Source organism: Perissodus microlepis, chromosome 12, assembly GCF_051167445.1.
Source record: "Perissodus microlepis isolate ML-2025 ecotype Zambia chromosome 12, ASM5116744v1, whole genome shotgun sequence".
NCBI lineage: Eukaryota > Metazoa > Chordata > Actinopteri > Cichliformes > Cichlidae > Perissodus > Perissodus microlepis.
The window spans coordinates 15330869-15355688 of record NC_140472.1 but is presented as its reverse complement, the minus strand read 5'-3'; the positions used below and the strand labels follow the sequence as shown (position 1 = coordinate 15355688).

Here is a 24820-nt window from a genome sequence, read left to right as displayed (position 1 = left end):
AACCCATGGACATCATTAAATGCTGCATCTCCACCCTTGAGAAGTTCTGTTTGATGTTTACTGCAACCATCCTCCGTTTCTGCTTGTTTGTGGGTCTCTTTACATCCAGTTTTGTATTTGACTGATTTAGCCACTTAATAATATCCAATCACTTTGTCATGTAACACTCATAAATTACTTTTTGCATCATTTGGACTGTTTGCTTTCCAACCAGTTTTGCAGCATTTAGCTGAATCTGAGCAGACAGTATAGCCATGTTCACATCAGAATTTATCCTGCTACTTCTATCAGCAGTCCCATCATCAATAAACACTAGTGAACCAGTTCTATTGGCAGTCATACATGCCTGTGGCATTACATTGCCTCCATCATGATTAACAGATGCTGTTGTATGCCTAGGATCATGAGCTGTTTCTTTCCTTCTCCATACTGCTTCTTCGGTTTCATCTGTCCAAAGATACTTCCCCCCCACCCCAGAACTCTTGTTCTGGCGAAGTCTAATGTGCTCTTCTTTATCTTGAGTGTAACCAATAGTTTGCACCTTGTTGTAAACCACCTATGTTTATATTCAGGCGTCTCTTGATTGTAGACTTTTACAATGATACCCTACCTCCTCAAGAGTCCTCTTGACTTGACTAGATATTGTGAAGGGTTTGGCTAAACCAAGAAAAAATTGTGCAATCTTCCATTTTAGTTGTCTTCTATTGGCTTCCAGGCATTTTGGTGTTTTTGAGCTGGCCAGTGCATTACTTCCTTTTAAGACTGTACCAGACAGTTCATATATAGCCACTCCTACAGTTTTTGCCATCTCTCTGATAAGTTTATTTTACCTGTTCAGCTTAATGATGGCTGAATGATGACACAGACATCTCTTTGGACCTCATATTGAAAGTTCCTGTGAGCATTCACCAAATGCAAGTTCAAAACTCCAGATCTTTTATCAGCTTAATTTTTTTTCCTGAAATAACTAGAAAGGCAACACTTGGCCATGAAACTGGTCGCCAGTCAACTGTTGAATTACTTTTAAACCTTTAGAAAATGTGTGACTGCATATAAAAATGGCTGTAATGCAGTACTTTGGTTAAAACCGCTTAAATTATAGCTGAAAATCATCATAATTTATTGGTTGTTTAAATTAAAACCCACTGTAGTGGTACTGAGGCAAAAGAACAAAAAATGTCCAGTAACTTATGGACCTAGCTATACATCTAAAAGGGATGAGCTGCAACAGGGGGAAAGTGTTTCTCTCTCACTGAATTGTCACTGCCAAAATGATTCTTCTTTGGACTGTAACGGCACTTGGAAGCCAGCAAATCAGATGCATTACTGCCACCCTGTGTGGACCATAAGTTTGATCTGAACCAGCGCTACCAGAATCAAAACCCTGCTATTTCATGGGGGAAGGGACACTTTCCTTTCACTCGTGCACCACTTAAGGCTGCAAGATTATAGTCAAAATGATAATTAATATATTACTGATCAATATTGTAAACACGATTATTTAAGAGGATTGTCTATAATGCAAACATCATCCAGTTATTGAACCTTAAAATTTGCTTTTTAGATATGTATAGATATATATATTCAAAACTAAAATAAATCAATAAAAAAAAAGAGGTGGGAGTGGCAGATAGTGTCCCTAGTGTCCGGTAGGGGGGAATGAACTGTGCTTTCTGACCATAAAGGTCGACTCAAATAGGCATCCACCGGTCCCTGCCTGTGACTCCACCATGGATGGAGAAACCCACAAGCAGCAGCAGATGCACATGCCTCAGGAGACGTGTAAGGCAGCTACAGGATGAGCGATGGAAAACTCACTGTCAACTGTTGCGCTAAAGCAGACCAGGTGAGAGACCCTGTGCAATCAAGAGACAAAGGCAGCTGCAGGCAACTGTTAATGATACTTCCACAAGTTCATCAATGGAAAACTCGTGAATTCTGCTTCTAGATCTTTTTGACTAAAGCCTCTTATTTAGATTCAAGCTGCACTAAACAGTAAGTGACTTTAAGCTTTTTTTGGGTGGGTGGTGGTGGTGGGGGGGGGGGAAGGAAAGAGGTGTGCTTGATTTATAACAAACAATAGATTTGCAGCAAAAATGAACACAAAACAGTAATAATTTTATCCTGACTATTTTGTTTTTGCTGGAAGCCAAAATTGTAATTGAAAATAAAATTTGATTAATTGCCCAGCCCTAGCATCACACCCTTGGAAAAAATAAAAACATACACGCTTACAATCTGCTTATGATGCAGCCCTACGGGGGTTTCACTAACGTTAACAGGAATACCGGAGTAAGAGATTTAAAGACGCAAAGGACGGTCTCCAGGTGTCAAGTAGAAGTGGTGACTTGGTTTAAATTACCACACACTGAGAATTAAACACTTCACACAACGTATTTCCACCCAGGATTGCAGGAAAATAAAGAAACAAATAAAGACAAGGTGGTTAGGGAAAGAAAATAACTGTCAAAACCACAGATTTTAGCGATTTGAAGCAAATACTGTGTAAACAAGTCTAAACAAAAATAAATAAATAAATAAATAAATAAATAATAAAAAAAGATGAACTTTTGTTTTGTTGCTCATTGAATTGTGTGATGGGTGATTATTTCACTGACAGACAGACAGAAAGACAGGCAACAACAGTTAATATGGCCAAATTCCTGCCCACTTGTCATTTATTGACAGTGAATTGAGCAATGGCTCAGAACCACTTTTTCATGTCTGATACCAATATTGATACAGCAGCCTCGAGTATCTGCCTATACTGTCAGCTGTCAAACTAACCATGGAAACCTTTTTTAAGCAGAATCAGTGTTCCACAGTGTTCACATCTCTCATTATGGCATGTCACATAAAGTACAGTAAATGTAGATAGATCAGGCTAATGAATCATATCTTGCAAATTTTCCCCCCAATTTACAGTCAACTAATTTTTTTTAACAGTGACAATAGTAGTGAGTAGTAGACTGGCATTTGAGAGATTAACTCATAAAAAGAGTCCAGAAACAGGTTTAACTGAGCCTGAAAATCAACAGCAATACTGTAGTACTGAATACTGAAGTTAGGACAGGAAAGCAAGGAGACCAGCCAGGTGTACGCGTGCTTTTGGTGTGTCAGATATAGGCCGGAGAACACGAGAACTGAAAAAGATAACAAGTAAATCTGAGAGTTGAGGACACCTCCAGGGAGGAGTGGTGGGTGTTTTGATGACAAAATCATCTATTTCCATAGGCCCTCAGCTCCCGATCTCCCTTTAGTCCCTCAGAGCCACAGATTTAATCCGGGGAAACATTGTGTGTCTGTATGTGTGTTGGACTGCATGTATCTGCTTCTATTCTTCCTACATCGACAGTACTCAATCTTCAATAGCGTGTAGCACTATAATTTCTTATCCATCTGCTTTTTTTATAGACCCTACATCAGACACAGAGGAATAAATAGCCACATTTATGCTAACATACAGTTAAGATCACTGCATTTCGCTTTTAGGCAGATATCTGCAGGGGGAAGAGGAGAGAAGTGTCTGGAGAAATGGAAAGACAGCCTCGAGGAAAGGCAGTGAAAGATGAAAACAGTGACCATAAAAATATAGACGACTTGATATGATAATTTGAAAATATTGTATCATATATGTGGGCATATAATATCCTGCTTCTCTAAATAAGGTGTAGGTTGGTAGGTAGATAGATCAAGAGAGCAGTCCAAGAGGAAAAGAGGAAGAGTGTGTTGATCTAGCCTGACAGCATACTGCCACCTATGTGTCTGATCTGGTACAACAGCCTCTGTTCTTCACATATCTGTCCCAGGATCTGTCACTCAAGTTTGAAATTATTCAGAAAAACACAACCATAAGAAAGGCTACATCTGAGGCAGTGAAATGATAAAAGCCCTAAAGAGATTACATGCAGACAGTGACAGTTTTAGAGAGGGAAGGACAGAGAGATGGAGAGAGGAAAAAAGAGAAAAATCATGCCTGTTCCACAAAGCCAGCTGTATCAAAAGGTAGCATAGCAGCCTGGAGCAAACGTCTGCTCACCTGCCAGCCCAGTCAGACCAAATCTCTCCCTCTCTTTATCCCTCTCTTTATGGCCTTTGCCCGCATCAAACACGCAAACTGCCAAATGCACACAAAAGCAAATGATCAGTGTTTATTTAATTAACGTCAAATCATCAAAGTCATACCTGCACTTGCATTTAAGAACAAATACACACACACACGCGCTCCTCCTCTTGTCGATAAAAGTGTCAGTCTAGGTTTGGAATTACCCGGCTGGGGAACAGGCATGGCTGGTGGGTTGGGCTACCACCCAGGCTCATATGCAGGTTCCAGTTCATCCACAGTTCATGCATAGTCTCATCTTTTTGAAGAAGCATCCCATCAGCCCAGGATCATGATTATTCAGGACAGAGAGAGAAGTGCGGCGTGCCATCAATATAACCCTTCTCCCTCCCTCACTCGTTCGCTCTCTTTTTAACACAAACACAAGACTCCACTGGAGAGTTGGTGCTGCAGCATTTAAACCCATGTTCTGACCCTATGCGTAGATCCATGCCAAGTAATAATTTGTCTTTCATTCTCACTTTGCAGCACCTCCCCGGCTACAAAAAAGCACACTGCCCTAAGCTTTGAACCTTTAATTATCTCATTTCACTAACTTTGAGGATCAAGCTGCAAAATTAAGTAGGAATATTTAAAATCACCACATCTGCAGGGATACCACATGTATTATTAATTCGTGTGCATTAAACAGACAAATATGAGCATGGGAATAGGCATTTCACACCAAAAGCAATACTAAAGGACTTTTACTATGGATTTTGCAGGATCAGCACACCAAATTAGAGCAGAAATCAGGAAGCTACTGAGTTTGACTTATTCAAAATGTGTATATGTCAAAAAAGCACCAGCATTGTTAATAAAAAAAATCCAATGAGTTAGAAAGTAAGAAAAGTAATAATCGCCAGCAAAAGGTGACAAATACAGAACAAAAAACGAGCAATAAAAGGCAACTGAAGTTCTTTAAAAAGAAAAAGTCACCCTTTTTCTTGGGAGGTGGTGGGGGAACGTGCATAACTGTTTTCCACGCACAGCATAAGGAGGAGGGTTTTTTTCTGAATGCTCTGACTAAGGTTCCCCACCAGCAAGCCAGCTTGCTTTTCCTGCACTGCCACCCACTGCCAACATATGCCACTTCCATACACAAGTGAAAGCATGAGAAAGTTCACAAAAGCTACACACACGCATGCACCACACAAGCACATACTGTCTGCGCATTCATACACTTGCGTACACACCCATCTCTCTAACAAACGCACAGACACCACCACCTGTTTCTGAATTCTCACATACACACACACAAGCATGCACACACACACACACACACACACACACACTTTGTTCTTCTCATCTGGCCTCCTCCTCTTCCAGTATTTATTTTAATCTGCATAAGAGAAGTTCACCAAGAAGTCAGCAGGACATACAGGAGTTGCATCTCCACCATCCCACACTTGCATGTGTGCATGCGTGCAGGCACTTGCAAAGCTACAGAGAAGCACAGGAAGAGGATGTGGACTGAGATCCAAGGTAAGGTGGAGGTAGGATTCATCAGCACTTTAAATGAAACAACAGTAAATAAAGAATTGTTATGATATTATGACACCCACCAACCCACACAAAAACACACACACACAATCCTTCCGATGTCTTCCCATAGCAGTGACAAACATAAAGGACGGAACAGTGAAAATAAAAGAGTCTGTCAGACTGTCAGAGGAGTTTGTACATGAGGATGAAGGACAAAAAAATATTAATTATATTTAATACCTTATATGCACACAGATTATTCCCTCAGTCATATTTATTTCAAAAACACTGCATCTGTGAATGGCATTAGTAAGCAAATGAGAAGGAAAGAAGACAGAGAAAATAAGAATGAGCAAGAAAGATCTGTATGTAGGTTATTGCAGTCTCACTGCACCACTCTTGAATTTCAAACAAGAACCCTGGGCAGAGGAGAGAGCAGAGGAGTGGAAAGGGAGGAAAGACAGAGAGGCGGCGGGGCGAGAGAACGAGCAGCAGGCTAACACTGGAGGCTAACAGGAGGCAGGCAAGAGAAGTGGTTATTAATGAGATATTGTAACTAAAGAAGGGCCAAAAAGAGAAAGACATGACATGGATGAAGAAAAAGTAGAGACGGTCTTCGAAAGGGGAAACAGAACTGTTCGTAGGGAGTGAGAGAGCGGCTGAAGTTAATAAAAAGCTACAAAAATCTACACAAAATTAGGATCTTTTTTTTTACATTTTCAATTTGAATTCTTACTGTGCAAGAGTTATTTTTGAGTTAAGATTTGTTTTGTATGTATTCAAGTATGTAGTCCTACATTTTTCTGGTCGTGTACTTTGGTTCACTCAGGAATGTCTTCAACTGTATTTGTTCATGTTGCGTGCATCCAGGTGTTATTTATGTGTGTCTATGAGATGTGTGTGTGTGTGTGTGTCTGTGTGTTAAGCGGCAGTATCGCCCTAACTGCCGGTGTATTAGAGGGACAGCTCTTTGATCTAGGGGCTGTGCCGGGCCTCAGTACTCGCTGTGCAGGGTGGTCTCCCATCATGCTCGGCTGATCACAGTCTCAGCCTCACTATTGGCTGCTTGGCAGGCCCTCCCATCAGCCTTGATGCTACACGCCTCTGACAACTTCATTAGCATAATTCGACCCTTTGCTATACTCGGCTTTGCCAGCGACAGGAAGCGAGCGCTGGTACAACTGGCACACAACCAGATTAGTCCAGGAAAGTCTTTTACACCAATAAAAAAGGTAACACCAAGAGGAAAAAAGCCAAATAGACTCACACGTTAGATTGAAGGCAACAGTTAATAAGAAGATCATTTTTCAGCGACATTTTTCCCCCAAGTCTAAAATTCACAAAGGCTCACAGTTTTTGTATTCTTGTGCTTTGTGCTGCAATGTTACATTCAGTGAGGGGCACTACACCCTTATTAACAGACTAATAGGATGATTTTTCTTTAATCTGATGATGGGACGACGAAAAAATGGGCAAAGAAAGAGGAATTAAATTTTAATATGTTGTCTCCTATTATATGCTATTCTGATGTAGTCAGTCTCTTCATCGTACTCTGTTTCGCTGTCTTTCACAAGCATTTTGCTTGCGAAAATATTTCCAGTATTGCTTGCTCTTCACACATTGGTCAACAATATGCACTATTTGAAGCTTAGATAAAGATGTGAGAGCATGAGAACACAGGGTGTAGGTGTGTATGCGTGCATGTGCAATTTCTGCTGTTAGACTTTTGCTTAAATAGAAGAAGTATTGTTCTGTAATCCTTACTCCTCTATGTGATTCACAGGTGAGATCAGGAGAACATCGGGTTTTTGTTCTGTGTATAGTAAACTGCTTTTAGGGTTCTGCATTGCTTAACAACTGCTACTGTACGAAGTAAGAGCCTGCCTATTCATTTATGTCCTCTGTAATGGACATTTGATTTTGGTCTTTATCTTTTGCTAAGTCCTGATGTACTAAATAGAGGACATCCTGGGCTTTCCATTGAGTTCTAATGTGTTCGGGTGGCTTTTTTTTTTTTTTTTCAGCTCCACAGAGGCAGGAAATCATAAAAAAAAGTTCAATGGGAAGGTTCTTTTTTCCTCAGTTCTCAGGAGGATATTGCACTTATTTTATTTCTCAACTTTCTCTTTTTGGAGCATGCTCCATGTTTTAAAATAAAGTAAATGTATAAATAAGAAATCGATAGATGTCTAATTCGATGGCTATGCTTGAAATATCAATATCAAAGCAAGAGCCTCTTACCTATGCTTGAGTTTCTAACCAGGAAAACTGATTGACGGTCGCTGATGGTCCATATCATCAATAGCTTTTCATCTTTTACAGGCATATTGACACATCTAGGACAAAGCTTTAAAATACCTCATTTGAAATGACAGTAATCTTATATCTGACTCCCTTAATAAATCCTTGGTTGTATTCCTGTGAATACTTGCTTCTCAGAGTCCAGGCCATTCAAACTTGTGATTGCAGAGATTATGGAGTAAGCGTGCCTCTTTTCAGCTTTCAAGTAAATCCACCTGGCCAGCTGTTTGGACTCATTTCATGTCCAGGTTGCTGAACAAGACATCTACTTGTAATACTGAGGTTGGTAGCTGGTAAAGCAGGTAATCCAGGTTTACAACCATTGTAGCTCAGTGGTAGTTAGATGAACTATTGAACTCTGTCCCTGCAGCTGAAGATCAGCAGTGTAGCTAATTAGCTGGTCACCGGGATGAGAAAAAAAAAGAGAGACACCTCTCTCTTCTTCCCGCATTCTGCTTTCACTTCTTTTTATCTCTCATTCATGAGCCCTTGGTGCTGCCCTTGGAATTGAGTATGTAAACTATTATTTTACACATCATAAGCTGAGTCTGGACTGGCATTATAAATCCATGCTACGGATTGCATAATGACCACATTAGTATACTAAAGTTGTATCAGAGGCAATGCGGTACGAAAAAGACGAGCAAAATACTGCTTCATAATTTTAAGACGCATTTTATTTAACCTGAATTCCAAGCGAGTCGTCAGTCGTCCAAGCGAGACTTTGACGACGATGATGGTGATGATGAATCTTTAAAAATATACTACTATACTGTTCTCTTTAAAATCATTTTGTCAATCAATACCTCAGCAATAATACGATCAGATTCAAACACTTTTCGTTTTGGGGGGTTTTATACGTTATCGAAGACGACACCCATCGCATATTAATGATACAAAGTACAGCACGGAAACTGATTACAAGTAATAGCTGAAAGCTATGTGTGTGTAATCCTAGGTTTTTTATTCAACTATTCTCTTAATCAAGAACACTGAAATGATGGAATATCCAACCAAGAAAGGAATGTGCTCTGGATTTTCAGGAAAAAAAAAAGATGGCTGGCTGGATGGCTGAGAGAGAAACTCAATCCTGTCTCCTGCTGAGGAAGAGACGAGTGCTGGCTGTCGACAGGCACACCACCTGACTACCACACAGCTACTGATTTGAAACGACAAGTCAAGAGAAGTCAGGAGTAAATAAGAGAGATCGACAGAGAGTGAAAAATAGAGAAAAAGAGAGAGAGGCGGATAATAGATTTGAGAGTGTTTTTGGGGAGTAAACAGATGGAGTAAACACAGCACGAGGGAAACCAGGGGACTCCCACCGAACCCGCTCAATGTGTCACTGACACTGCAGAGTAGAATCAACAAAGTGCTCTGAGGGCAACGCGCACGCATACACACACACAGTCTCCCACACAATCACACACAGTTCACCAATTGGCAGGATGCTGGGACCCAGAGCTCCTATCCAGAGCAGTGACAGGCACATGGAGAACAAGCTGGCTGACAGCACATGACAACTCTTCAACTAGTGGAAAGGAACGAGGCATCTCCTACTCTACTTTCTGAGCAGCTTCAAGTACCGTGAATATACGCTGGTGAAAATAATGTAGTATTTTCTAATACAATGAAAATATTTCATGTGAAATACAACTCTGTGTTGAGGAACAGCTACAATTTACTGTCTCTCATCTACTGGTTGTGCTCTGAACCTCATCCTAACACCCATCTGTATTGCTTCTCTCTTTCCAATTTCTTCCTTGCCCCCAGACCTGCTGGTATGCCCAAACTGTGCTGCTGTGTGCCAGCGTACCAACAGGCCTGTAGGCCTATCCAAGAGAGAGAAAGAGAGGAAGAGAGAAAGACGGAAGGTAGCCAATTAAGACTGGGTAATGGGAGGATGAATGTGTGTGTGTGTGCATGTGTGTGTGTCTAGTATGGATGAATGCCTGACTTCAAGCGGCTTGCTCTTATGTGTGCATGTGTGCGATGCCACAGGCTGTGCACACAGCCAAACTTAATTTAGCAGGCCCAGGTTTTTAGCACATGCCTGAAGCTAGCCAGCAAACTATTGCTAGACCAGAAGGCCAGAAGTTAACAGGCACATTGCTCTCTTAAGCCCTTGAGATCTTGTTCCCACCCTAAGGGGTGAGAGAACTCATTTAGTCATTGATGACCATCACTGTTCACATCCTTGTGGTCATATTTTTTCATCAGGCACTTCATTAAATAAAGTATTATGGAGATACAACCCCACAAGAAGACCTTGACAATGCAAAAAGAAGCATTGTCAAACTTCTGATACTGTTTGTGATTCTTCATGAAAGTGACATTCCACGAGACTTTTACCTACATACAGTCTGAGGGACTCAGATTTAAAGCCATGTAGCAGAAGCAGACGGCAAGATCCAACAGGCTTCTGTTTCCTACGTGTCCCAAGGAAAAAGCTGATAAGATATGCCACTTTGTTTATGTGTGTGTGTGTGTGTCGGTACATCGGGACTGAGATGGATGCGGATTTTCTTTCTTTTTTTTATGCAGTGGGGCATGCCCTCGACGCTGCTGTCACTGATTTTAAAAAACACACAGGCACAGCAAAAACTGAGGACGAAACACACACCTTGATCACTGAGGTGTATGGGAATTCACGCCTAGGGACTCAACACAACAAAACAGTGTTGGATTATGTCTGAGCCGCCAAAACAAACAAACATATGCCAAATGAGCTAAGCAAAAAGCCACCAAATTTCTACTCATCTGGCTCACATGCCGTTTGGCTACGGGATTCATAAATATTGCATAACTGAAACAGAGATCAATTACAAAGGATAGTGTTTGGATGGAGCCTAAAGAAAACTCAATCAAAGCTAATCTAGAATGAGACATGTCTGAGTGTGTGTGCCTAAATGCATGTACCAGTGTGTGTTGTCTTATTCTAAAAGGTAACAGGCAGCCAGCTTTACAGAGCATGACCTAGAAAGTGAAACCACACGGCAAGGCACTAAATGTGTCATATGGGCTCAATCATTTTCTCTCTCTCTGTCTTCAGAGAAAGAGAGAGACAGAGACAGAGATAGAGAGACGGAGGAACAGGGAGAGAGAGAAGTCTTCTACCAGCCCGCTGCACTCAGAAGCTAATTAAGTCATTTGAAATAGCCACAGAGGGTACCTGTATGCAATCTAGCCAAGGCAAAGGGTTGATGAGGCTCTGTGAGGCCCCAGGCTAACTTCAAAAAGAAGGCAGAGGAAGGGAATGAAAGAAAAAAAGGAAAGGAGAAAGGAAGGGGGTAAAAAAGTGAAGTGGATTTTTTAATTGAAGCCCAACTTGAAGAAGAGCACGTGTGTCTCTGTCTCCTTATGTTTTGCAGCAGGAAAAAAGGTTAAGCATGCCCCCAGCAGAGTGTGTCTGCACATACAGACTCCCAATGGGGAGCAGGTGGGAAGATACTGGGATGGAGAGATGGAGGGGTGCAGGAGAAAGGCTCAAGATAATTGAGAGAGTTCACTGAGCGGCCAAGTCATAGAGTGTGAGCGAGCATGTGTCCATGAACTCCCTATCCCTCACTGGCATATTCAAACACACACATACACACCTGTGTGTACATGCTCTGTCTCTTGCTAGACACATACTGTAGTGAATGGATACAATCACAGGCATACACGCAGTTAATGGAAACTTACGGGCAGCAGTGGGAGTCGAGCATTAGTTTTGCCTCATTTCTACAACCACAGATGACAACATAAGAAATCTACAGCTCTGACTGAACAGAACACACATCTGAAGGTTTTGTGCCCTAACATCCATGCCCTCACCGGGGGCAAGCCTGGCAACACCAGTGACTGAATTGGGTCACACACACTCACACACATACAGTACATACACACATAGTATAGACTGCAGCACTGGCAGCGTGGTGATCACAGGAGAGGGCAAGCAGGGGGCTGAATGTAGAGTGATTGGACTATTCTAGGTCAGCTCTCCTGACAATGCACCACTGTCTCCTAATGTGGTGGGCTAAAGGATAACGGCTGCATTTGGCCTGAAATTACAGCTACACTTTCCAGAGAGCAGGAGTATCTGCTATGCATGCACATAGACACACGCACACAGAAACACACAGCACAGAACTTCAGACTGTCCAGAAGCACACATCTGTTTATACTGACCTATCACTGACACATGTAATCCAATATGAGCCGATATTTCGTCATAAAATAGGTCATCACATATAGAGATTATCTGCTAGTTTGTCCACCAGAGAAGCTCCGACTCCACTGTAGCAAAATGATCATCTCTTTCTGCAACACGTAGCAGGACAATATTGCTGGAAAGTTAAAAACAATGACCCCTTAATTTGACCCTTTTCACTATAATGAACACACTGTAGGTATTTACTGTATATGAATAGAAACAATTGGCAACATGTGCAACATCATTTTTTCCACACCCTAAAAATAGGTAAAGGCTTGAACAGCATTGGTCAGGCTCTACTTAACAGTCAGAGCCAAAGGCATATTCTAAAACATGAAATGACAGATAACACAAGTACAATAGAGCATGCATAACCAAGACATGTGTATATATATCTGGGGTTAAAGAGGTTTAGAGCAACCTCAGGATCCCGGGAATTTAAATCACCTCTTGCTCTTTTTTTCTATCCCGGTCTAATAAAGCCGTGCGCAGGAGATCTCCTCTGCAGCCTATAGAGCGTGATCAGCCTGTGGACTTCAAAGAGGTTGCAACTAGGTCACCACAAGACACTGCAGTCAGCTAGAGTGCAGTCTCTGGCCTGAGACATCTCACTTCTCTCCCTCTCCCCCCTTTGCTCCATCCCTGTCTCCCTCACTCTGCTAATCACTCTCTCGCTCTCCGCTCTGCTAATAACTGCTTCTCACTCTCTTGCTCTTTCTCTCCCCCAGTACAATGATATCAGTCAAATTAAAATGGATTATGGCGCCTTTTTCTCTTGTCATTCCCTGGGGTTGTACAGCACCATGTCATGTTACTGTTACTATAATGTTATTTCTTTATCACTGTCCATCGTTGCTGGTGCTCAGCAGTTTAACGAATGTGTTAAGTTAGACAGCAAGCAAGAAAAATGGAGGAGCAGAGAGACGGCGAGAGAAGGCAGATGCAGGAAACAAGAGTGGAACACCAAGCTGAATGCAGAAACAGCCCAATCCTCCATGGTCACACACTGCCATCCTGATCTGTCAAAGGCCAAAGAGACTGACTCCAAAGGCTACTTTTTGCAGTTTGGATTAAACAGCCACATAGGCAGCCCGAGAGAGTGACCAGGAAGTAAGAACCTTAGAAAGCAAAGAAAGAAATGAAAGAGGGAGGAAAACTCATGAGGGAGAGAGAAAGGGCGAGTGTGAAGAAGGTCAATATGAACATAGAGCTGCAGGGCTGTTGCTACTCTGAACACTGAGCAAAACACAACTCTGTTAACATTAGAAAACTGCCACCAACATCTAACTTGGACAGATGGGAGAGGAAGCAAGAAGGGATTGCTGAACAACCGGGGAAGGTACACTTTCAATAATGCCTGAAGTTCAAGTTGCGAGCAGGAGGCAGCTGTCCTCGAGACTAAATATTTCTGTTTCATAGTCTGGTCCCTTACAGCAGATCTTAGTTTAGGTGGAGACATCAGTGGCACTTAACACACAGTGGATAGATGCAGAAATAGATGCAGTGGTTTAGTGAAAGGTGCAAACAAATAGAAAGTGCATAAGGAAAAGATTTTAGTATCTTCAACACAGCCTAAACTCTCTTAGACAAGCTTCCTTGTAATTTATTTAAGTAGTCTTCTGGAATAGTTCTCCAGGCTTCCTGAAGGACAGTCAAAGCTCTTCTTTGGATCCCATACTGGTTCATTAATGTTCAGGCAATTTATGACTGAGAGTGCTCCAGTGTGTGTTTTTCTATCCAGATATGCTTTTATCGCATGTTTACTGCAGTGTGTCTGGGATCGTTGTAATGCTGAAAAATGAACCTGCCAATCAGACACTTTCCAGAAGGATTTAATTCTGGATCAAAATCTTATTGTAGAGTCTGTATTCAAAATTCCATCTAGTTTGACAAGATCCCCAACACCACTGGGTGAAATGCGTCCCAAACCATGACAAAGCCTCCACCATGTTTTAAAGATGACTCACTGTTGGACCTCCCTCCTCTCCACATATACTATATACCATAAACAATTTGGATTTTTGGATGCTTGTCACTTCTTTTTTAATCCACTTGTCAATTTTCCTCAATTGTTTTATGGGCACACTGCACACCATGCCATGATAAGCCAAGCTTTCAGCAAATTGGTATCTGGAATCATCTTGTTGGCGTAAAAGTCAAGCTGTGTTATTTTTGGCAGCATTTTTTAGATTCAACTAAAGAAATCAGGGAAAAATTCATTTTTGCAACAGACTGCCAGCAATAAAGTGTCAAGACAAAATTTAAAATGGGATCTTTGCTAATTTGTCTGTTTTTCTATAGATGCAACACTGGTTCATCCCTGGAGTCATAGCTCAGTGCTAACTGGTAAAATACAAACACAAACACACAAAAACAAAAACAAAAAAATCCCAGAATGCCAAAATGTCCATAGAAAAACTCTGACAGACCAAAATCTGGAGAACTATTGCTCAAGCCTCTTTAAAAAAAAAAAAAGAAAGTCTGGCTGCTTGAAAGCATATAAAGCAGTTTTTTTTTTTAAATGAGGGATGGCTCAAGACTTTTGCACAATCCTGTATATCAATCACTGGCTACAAAAACTGTGCCTAAAAGATGCAGACTTGTGCTGCTAAAAACAGAGTTGGCACTACATATCACATAGTGCACACATTAGAGGATTTCAGATTAGTCCAAACAACTCTCTCTAACAAAATGATACATTTTTAGACTTTAAACCAAGAGTGTAACTAATGCTTACTTATGTGTAATATGGATCTGTGTTTACAAGTAAGGATCACTGCAGATGCTTTTGTTTCCTTCAGTCAGCTGATAAAGAGCAAGACACCAGGGTTTTCCTGGAAACAAGCTACACTGTCCTCTCATAGCATCCCAACAGGATGTGGTCTTTTATTCCTTTTTCAATGTCTGCATTTGACTTGCCTACAGTATGGGTATATGTGTGTATGACTTTGTGTGTGTGTGTGTGTGTGTGTGTGTGTGTGTGTGTGTGTGTGTGTGTGTGTGTGTGTGTGTGTGTGTGTGTGTGTGTACTCTGTCACTGTGTTTCTGAGTGCATGCTGTTGTGTACTGTGTTGTGAGCTTAGGTTGACATTCGTTTGACTGACATCGGGGGCGACAGCAGCACAGTAGCATATGGTAACCGCCTGCTAACCGCTAAAACTTGACATTAGTGCAAACAAGTCAGCCAAGCGTAGCATAGTGTGCTCCTAAGAGGGTTAAGAGATAGGCTGTCAACATACGGTGGGATAATAACACCTACTACGAGGACCATAATACTAGATAAAGGGGAGGGAGCCAGACCAAACACACAAGTTGATGCCAATTCAGATGAAAATATTGACAAGTTCCACCGTAAAGCAAGGAACAAATTCTAACAAACTGAAACATGTGTTGCGTGTTGTTGTGCGCTCAAATTCAGATCATGATCTCACCATTTTGTAGCATTACACATAACAGAAAGCCAAAGAGGAACTTTCATACAGAGATGAGTGCCTCACACCTGACATTAACAAGACTCTCACATTGAAAACCCGATTAAATCTGAAGTACCTAGATCATCTCACCTGACTTTGACACGCCACTTCGGTATTTATAGTGAAATTTGACTTATCTTTGCTTTTCAAAAAACAGACTGCCACACATGTCAGTTTCTTGCATAATGGTTATATAGAAAGTGACAGTAAATATCCCATCTAGCTCGTTTCTTATCCTTGAGCAAGCTGACAACGCATTTTGAAAAGTAAGCTACAATGTGAGCAGTCTGCTGGTGATGCTCGCGTGTCTGTATTGCTCTCAGTCTGTAGCGCTTTTATGAATGAAAATGCACTGCATTTTCAAACCAGATCAAATGTGTCTCTGACTAATTCCAAAAGTGATATGGATAACTACAAACACATGCATGTATTTTGTACATTTTAATGCCATGATACATGTTGATTCACTAAGTATGAGGACCAGAGATGTGGCAAAAACTTCTGTCCTCCACTAACCCACTGAGCTGCAGAAGGCAAAAGAGCTGCAGACAAATCTGATCGCTGTTGCCGTATCTCGTCCTTGCCTGTCTTTCTTCTTTAGCACATATCTCTTGAAACACTCAGACACCATTACTGCCATGATCTGATGTACTGAAATGCACATTTCACATGTAGGAATATATCAGTCTCAGTCCAGCATCAGGCAAACGCAGGCAGCTGCACGACATTAACACACACACAGCTAAGCAAAGATAAAACCGCACTCTTACATAAATATTGGGGGGAAAACTGGTAGATATAATGCACGACACTCTGTGTTTATTGTAACGTTCAACTAAAGGGATAGCAGATAATTAAGTGGTGCATGTACCAGTTCGCAACTAGCTGAACCATTTTCTGCATGCTCTCTTTTCTGTCTCTCTAGTCTAAGATTATCAAAAGACAAAATGTGATAAAAACGTAAACGTAGAAAAATACATTTTAAAAAAGCAACTCAACAAAAGATATTTCTCCCCACTTGCAACAATCTACAAAAGCCCTCCTGCAGTATCTACTTTATTTCTAACCACAGAGTCAGCAATAACTAGAAACAAAAAGACTTTGCCTCTAGCCGTCAAGTACCCCACCGGACCCTGGAAACCCCTACTTAAACACTAAGTTTGCCTTCATTGATCAAAATATGGTGCCGACTGTCGAGGAGTATGACACAGGCACTTGTGAGCTTAGAGCAAGTTTCAGCTTTGATTCCGAGAGATTCTCAGTGAGCCTGAATCTCAGTCTGAATATGTGTTTTTATGACTGTTTGAGTGTTCTGTAAGTGTGTGCGGCGTAGTGAGAGCTACGAGCACAACACTGGCTCCTCTCAAAGCTCGATTTCTGCCTTTAAAGTACACAGCTGAGCACGTTTAACCCCTGCAAACCTAATGTAAAATAAACAAGAGGGTGAAACAGCCTTTAAATGTATGTATGTGTACATGGATGAGTACATGCAATATAAATTGATACAACCACATATGGATTTTAAAAAGGTGCTACGCTCCAGCTGTGAATGTGGAGAATTTTTCGGTGCGTTTGTGACTTCCAGAGTACGGGAATATGTTTGTACTGGCAGTAGAAGAGTGTTCCCTGTGAGAGAGTGAAGAGGTATCCACCACACACTGCCTGGGGGCCTCTGGAAGAGAGACTAAACAAGACCTTCCCACTGGGACACACATACACAGCCTGAAGCTGCAAATGACCTACTACCCACCTCACGCGCACACAGACATAAACACACTCAATCATGCACGTACACACTGAGACAAAGCCTTTTTGATAATATAATTTAATTTCAAGAGAAAAAAAATGGTCAACTATCAAACATAGCTTAATGAATACCTACAAATAATGTTTACAATTTGATAACCATTTCTTTCTTTTTCTTTCTAAGCTCATACCATAAGAGAACCTCGGCAACATGAGAGTGCCTTTATGAATAACGCTCTCATCCAAGTTATGGATTTCTTCGGTTTATATCTAACATCTGTACATATTCAGTTTCTGCTGAAATTGCTCTGTTTGCAAAAGACAACATTGCAGCACAACACATGCCTTAAAGCTAAGAATTTCATCATATCTATTAGCAGCATTTCTTTGAGGTCAACTTATTGTGGAATAATTACATTTCTTTTAATTTAAAGGGAAGCAACAGAAAGTGGACACAATCCTGACAGATCCCTGCCCCGGCTTTTATGGCACGGGGGGGTTTTGCAGCTCTCACAATGACTGATCTAAAGTGCTAGGTTTAAAGCCACACTATTCAAATTGGATTATGCTTAGACGAGAAATCCTCTAATACAATTTGCATGTGCTATGTGTGCAAATCCTGAGGTACTAAATACAAAATAAGTGATCTCTGCACAGTAAAATTACCACAGTTAATTTACTTTAACGCTGAAAGTGTTTAAATTAACACTTCCTGTGTTTATAGAGGCCAATCAACACTTATTAAGTCCAAAACATTTACAGTTGTTCCTTGAATTCTTGCTCTTAGCCCAAAAGTTAAATGTCATAACGTCACACACGTGTGCGAATGAGCTATTTAGCAGATTTACTTTGGGTGCAAATTACCAATGCCAGTTCTAGAAAATAGTAACTCCCACATGAAAATGTATTTTAAGAAGGGTTTCTCACATCTTAATACAACCCAAAGAGCATGTCCTACGCTAATGATTCAAACAAAACATTGATATGATCTTTTACCTGTGGTGCATGTTTATAAATGACCTTAAACCCACTGTAAACTGTCATTCTCATTCATCAATGTCTTGTGAAACAACGGTGGGTGTGTTTTCCTAGAGGAAGCCTGAGGATGAACATATCTTCTTTGTATCATTCTCTGACTAACAAATATAGGCTCCCCGCCAAGAGAAACTCAATGAGACCACAATCAATATACTGCTACAAGGTGTGCACACACTACACAGATACAGGATGATGTACGATTACCTGGAGCACATAACAATCAGCTGCATGCTCATCCACCGTGCACAAACACACACTCGCATGCAATTCACACACACATACATGCACACTGCAAGGCACTTAATATGCAAATAATTTTTTTTTTTACAACAGGGACACCGCTCCACTGTTCATCTGGACGAAAGGGGGAGCAGATAGATAGATAAATAGGTCTCTAGATATCTAGCTTGGACGTCAATTGATGAAATTTCTCATACGGCAGCAGCAGTGCTGTTAGGACAGGGAATACCACCACAAAATAATGTTTTCTCTCCCTCTGATCAATTTTTAATTTGGCCCGTGCAGCCGAGCCCTTGGCGGGCCAGGCCCCGGTAATTATGGTGGGTTATTGACAGCTGCCTTCCCGCGGGAGGCTATTTAAAAGAGGTTTAACCCCAGAGCAAGTCCAGGCCCCACACCCGCCTTTGAAGGTGTCAAGTGCATTGATCTGAGCTGCGGGATGCGCTGGGACCTTCCCACCTGGAGGTGTGTGTTGTTTGTGTGTGTGTGTGTGTGTGTTGCTTGCAGGGCAACTATTACAAGGCCACAGCAAGGCGGAGCATCTTTTGACCTCACACACACACAAACTGTCCTCTGGCTAAGGCTGGCAAGCTGGATAGATACCTGTCTGGCCTCTGTAACCACTTGATGCCCCAAGATAGACTGTGCACACACTATGCATACAATGTTATCACTGAGCTACACACACACAAACAAGTTAACTCACAGCTTAGGGGGAATTAGAAGAACTAATGAGAGAGGAGGAAGAAGAATGGTGGCTGCAGAGACAAGAGACAGAGAGATATCCTCTTAACACATGAGGCCATGACACAAGCCAGACAGATGATAGAGTGTGAGAGTGCGCAGCCAATTCTGAAGAAGACATCATCCAGCAAAAAAAAAAAAGAAAAAAAAGAGAGCGGGGGTCATGACAGAAATTAGAAGAGGATTCCTGTGTTTGAGTGTGTCTGCCTCGCTGCCCCCTTTCAGCCTGCCATTGAAATTCTGGGCAGATACAAACCCCTAGGCTTTTGACACACTTTCGAAAACACCACACCCCCTCTTTCTTTCCAGAGAATCTCCAGTGTCGAGCCTGACTCACTATCAAGAGAGTTAGTGAGCGAGCAAGAGTGAGATGGAGACAAGGAAGGGGGGGCGACAGCGGCTATAGATCTGTTTTGTATGAGCAACTTTCAAATTAAATTGAGTCGTTCGCGAAGACCTTGCATAACGCTCGTGGTTCGTGTGGAGCTGTGTGCGCACATGTATACGCAGCTAACAAACTGGAGGGTTGAGAGACTTGGTATTGTAAATGTATTAATTCATATGTAAATGATCTAAAAAGCAATGAGAAGGAGTTTAAATTCATAAACTATTTTCTCATGCTGAAGACTTCTGACAATCTGACAAAAACGTAAATTGAAACTCGGTGGCTGACAAAAGTTACAAGCATTCAGAAATACTAAAAAGGAAATTAGGTTTTACAGGACCGCAGCAGAATACAGAAAATTTTGGAATTTCTCTACTAGTAGCAACTAGTATCACCGGCAAAATGCAAAATGCAAAAAAAGGCAGCTGAATAAAAAGGATGAGGGAGAAAAAAGTTAGGAAGCGATGTAAAATAAAAGGATAAACTTTGCTGCATCTTGATCGTACAATACCAAACAGCTACCACCTCAAAACAGCATTCATGTACATTCTTTTTATATGGATGCAAACTAGTTGAAAGTCCTACTCCTAACTCCAACACCTACCATATAACTTATGATCCCACCTTTCAATATTCAATATCCCTCCTCCCTCAAATATTCCGACTGTAACCTCACAGTCTAAACTCTCTTTCCCACCTCCTAATCCACTCCAAACCCCATGGCACGCACCCTACACCTCCACCATCTCAGTCTCAGGATGCAGAGCATTGACAGGGCCAGAAGGTAATGATACAGCTGCCATGATGCAACAAGCAGACCTGTCGACTGTCAGGAATTGAAATCATGAAGGAATAAGCTGTCATTAAGAGGCCCTCTCCCCGTAGTGGAGCTGTCAGATGCCTGCCTTCTGCCTACTCTCTCTCTATACTCCCGTCTCTCCTCTGCCAGTCCCAACCCATTTGCAGTCACTCCCTCGTCCTCCTCTTATTTCTCTCTTTCTGCATCAATCCTTTCCACACTCCTCTCCTTCTTTCCACTTCTGCCCTCTTCCAACCAATCATAACCTGTTTCCCTTGCCATCAACTCGGCTTTTTCTCAGATTCCTCTTTTCCACCTCTTCCACCACTTTGTGTTTGTTGCTGGAGCAACCTTTTCTCCTTCTCCTCTCACCTGTCATTTTACTTCTACACTTTGGGAATAGCATCACTTAGATGTGCACACATGCACATAAAGACAAGATGCATGAGGCCTACACAGATGGCACAAAAATTTTCCCTCAACCCAGCATTAATGTGCACTGCGCCAAATAGTCGCGAGTATACCCTGCATCCAAGTGTGATGTGTTTGCGTCTATGTATGTGTGTTTTCTCTGTGTGCACGTGTCTATGTGACTTGTATTTAATGTATATGTTTTTGCCAGGTTATTAATGTGTCACCATCATACAGCAGCGTGAAAAAGACATGGGATGAATATGGGAGAAAGAGACAGGTGATGGGAAGTAAATTGCGGCGTAAGAGACAGACTGCCCTGAGATTCACCCAACAATGTGATTGTGTGTGCATGTGTGTATGCGTGTGTGTTGCATGAAGGGGCTGATTAACTAGCCCAATCAGCAATTTTTCCTACAATCGCCTGATTGGCAGAGGTGATCCCATCGGAAGAGAGGAAAAGCTGACTCGAGCTTCTGAGGAACATGGCGAAGAATTCCAGAGTGTGCTCGCACTACATCCACACACATTACAACAGCGCTGTGAATTAACAGTTTTATCTGTATGTGCGTGTGAGTAGTGATTCTGTGTTTTGCCAAGCCACAAGCTCCCCCAGATTTTCTTGAATGCACTCTAGTTGACCCTTTGCTGCAAGCTTTGAATTTCCAATCAGTTTCCCATGAGTAACATCACATGAGCTACACTCGAGACAACAGATTGTTCCCACAAAACGGACCCTAATCTAAACATAATTAAAAATTATACTGAGAAAATGTGACATTCTGACCCAAAACCACACTTAACAAAGTTATAAATAAAATAATGGCATGTGTGTTGCTTTCACACAGTCACACAGAATAAGCCTGTTCTAATGAACAGTTTAAGTCCAGACACCTATTTTTTTTTAGGTCTGCACTCCTGATGATGGGTTGGTTACTTTCACACAGCTCATTTTCAATTAAATGACTTTAATTAAGTGGATATATACACTATTTTCTTTGATTGTTTTGTCAAAATCAATCAGTCAATCAACACAATTCCTTAATTTTCCAAAATGACTTCTGACAAGTCAGGAGCATTGTGTTTAGCAGCAGAACATATCCGGTAGGTAGAGAGAGCAACATTTGATAGCCACAGATTGAACTGCTGACAAATAACATAGAAGCAGATGTAGTAAGGAAAGATTTGGACTGCAATCCAACATAAACACATGTAGCAACAACTTCACAAACAGTCATCTCTTTTGCCCAGGGAGGGATAGGGGCTACTTGTCAGGTTTCAGATCTCACCTAGTCATCACAATTTTTGCTGTACCTCTCTTCCCACATGTTTGGATTAAGAAGTCCCCTTGGCCGACCAATTAGGCATTCATTATAAATACTGACACAGAAGATAAATTTAAAATAACGTATTACTCATGTCATGCCGCTGTGAGTGTTTGTCTTTGTGCTGGTTTACTGGGGAAAGGCTGTATCTTTAAAGAGTAAGATGGGATTCATCTGTCATTATGATGAATTAGTAGTTTGCACAGGTATGTGAGCTAGCCAGATAAAATGTTTAAGGGGAAGCACATAAAAGGGGAGTAATAACATCATACAATTACATGTCAAATACCTGATATAATATGGCCTGTGTATGCTCAAAGAAATATTGATACCACTACGTATTATTAAATAAACATGGGTGCCTTTTTATAACGTTGGCTGGTAGTGTAGGGTAGCTACTGAGTTTCTCCTTCTGTGCTGGAGGCACAAAAAAAAACATTTAAATTCATATCCCTTTTTAATTTTTCCTCTCTCCTCAGTACCTGCTTTCATGCAAAACTCTTACAATAAATATAAAGTAAAATCTAAAATAAAATCATACAGTACATACTGTAAGACCAAAAAGGAAAAAGACAAATCTTATCAAATTTGTAAAGTTGACACCAAAATCGCGATAAAGTGAATCTTTTTTTAAGATGGTACAGTAGCTGTAACTCCAGTACATAAGACATCGAGAGACACTGTGTGGTATAACATAATATAGTACAAACATGTCCATAATGGATGCCAGCAGCATGAATTGACTGTAAATGTGTGTGGCTTTTTCTCCAGTGCGCTCACAGTACAAGGCCCTTGTGCAGTAAATGTCTGGATGATGATTTGTCAGGGTGCAAGAACACGATTTCTTGTTTACTATGATGAATGGGCAACACTCGCACCACACACACACCATGTTCTCTATATTGAAGCTGTCACTTTGGCTCTCCACAGCACAACCCTGCCTTCTCCAACTGTAACACCAGCCGGGGTAACTGTATTAGACAGTCTAGGGGTACCTGATTCATCCGTTAGCGCACATGGACACACATGCGCTACTCTAACTTCTCCGGTTGTTGTACACAATAGGAGAGGGATTTACACAGCAGAGTTTTTATGTTAATCAGATGGGCAAAACGAAGGAATGCGGGAGGAAGAATCTAGTCTGTGTCATCTGGAAGAGTAGGTCATTATACATGAAGTGGTAGTGAGGATAGAGAAGCGGGTGAAAATAATTAGACAGAAAGAGGTACCTTTTGGTTGCTGACACATACATTTGTGAAGCAGCCTGTGAGCTGGTTTAGGCATGCACACAATAACATGCCTCACTCTTTTCACATTATATATCAAACACGCATTCCCAATTTGGCAGTCTGTTTAAGCTGCTGATTTTTACCATCTCTCCCTCTCGAATAAGTGCTGCTGTTCCCTTGCATCGCTGTCTGCTGTTTCAACCAGTCCCCCCAGCATCCACCATTAGGTTTCTAGAAATTCAATTTAATTCCATTTTATTTGTATAGCACTAAATCACAACAGTCACCTCAGGCACTTTAAATTGTAAGGCAAAAACCCCACAATAATAGTGAAAACCCCAACAATCAGATGACCCCCTACAAGCAAGCACTTGGCGTAACCTCCAGTTTTTATGTGCACCTGTAAAACTAAAAGGCTAGAAACTCTACATTGTTCCCTCTCGCATCTCAGTCATCCATGAACACATGAACGCTACACAAGAATTCTGTGAAAAGGGAAAGTGAAGAAAGTCCTTCGGTTTATTAACAATACAAATGAAGCCAAAATTCAGTGCGTGATATCATTTGATGGTAGGAGTTTGCACCTGTGACTGTATGCCTGCTCATTATTTGCCTCTGTGATCATATGAAATGTGAAATGTTCAAAGTGTTCAGCATCATAATTTCTCTTATGACCCCAGGGCGAAGTTTTGTTTTCTTTCCCTACGCTTGCGTAAGCTGTACAATGAAGTTAAACTGAAGTGAGTCGATACAGTAAATCAAGAGTCTAAACTAATAAACCAAAAAGCATGCCTGCAATCCCATTCGAACACCGAGTGAAGTACATAACATCTAAAATATGATTCCACACTGTGTCTAACTTTGCCACAACTGCTCAACAGCCCCAAACATTCAGGCCTGCGTTTCAAATAAACTGCGTGCTGCACCCATCACACCAAAATCGTACAAGTCCTACAAAAACCACCAAACCAAAGCTGACTCCCAGTTTTGCAAAAAAAAGGGGGAAAAAAAGAAAAAAAGAAACAGGTCAAAGACCAGAACATTAGTTCAACAGATAATAAAATAGCTTGAAATTCTTTGTTGTGACCTCTACCTGCATGGCTCTTTCAATGAAGGGGATCTGTGTCCCTGAGTTCAAGTCCTGGTTGATGATTAGCCTACGGGCCCACTGACCAGCCCGCACCACACCACTGCCCTGGATCAGCACCAGCAGCTTAGATGGGTTGGATAAGGCATCTGGGCTGAGGTAGATAAAACCGGTGGGTTCATCTTCTGTGGCATCCACCTGAACGTCCAGAAAAATGCAGGTTACCACATGTCAGCGAAATGTAATTCATTTCAAATACA

General features: G+C 41.4%; 1 protein-coding gene across 1 annotated transcript in view; it reads right to left on the bottom strand.

Annotated features, from left to right (window-relative positions):
- The window catches only part of arb2a (ARB2 cotranscriptional regulator A), a 167595-nt gene that overhangs the window by 122864 nt on the left and 19911 nt on the right, over positions 1-24820 (bottom strand). Inside the window, exon 6 of the mRNA XM_084946367.1 lies at positions 24567-24758. Within this exon, the coding sequence (XP_084802493.1) occupies positions 24567-24758 (192 nt within the window). The remainder of the gene's footprint in view (positions 1-24566; positions 24759-24820) is intronic.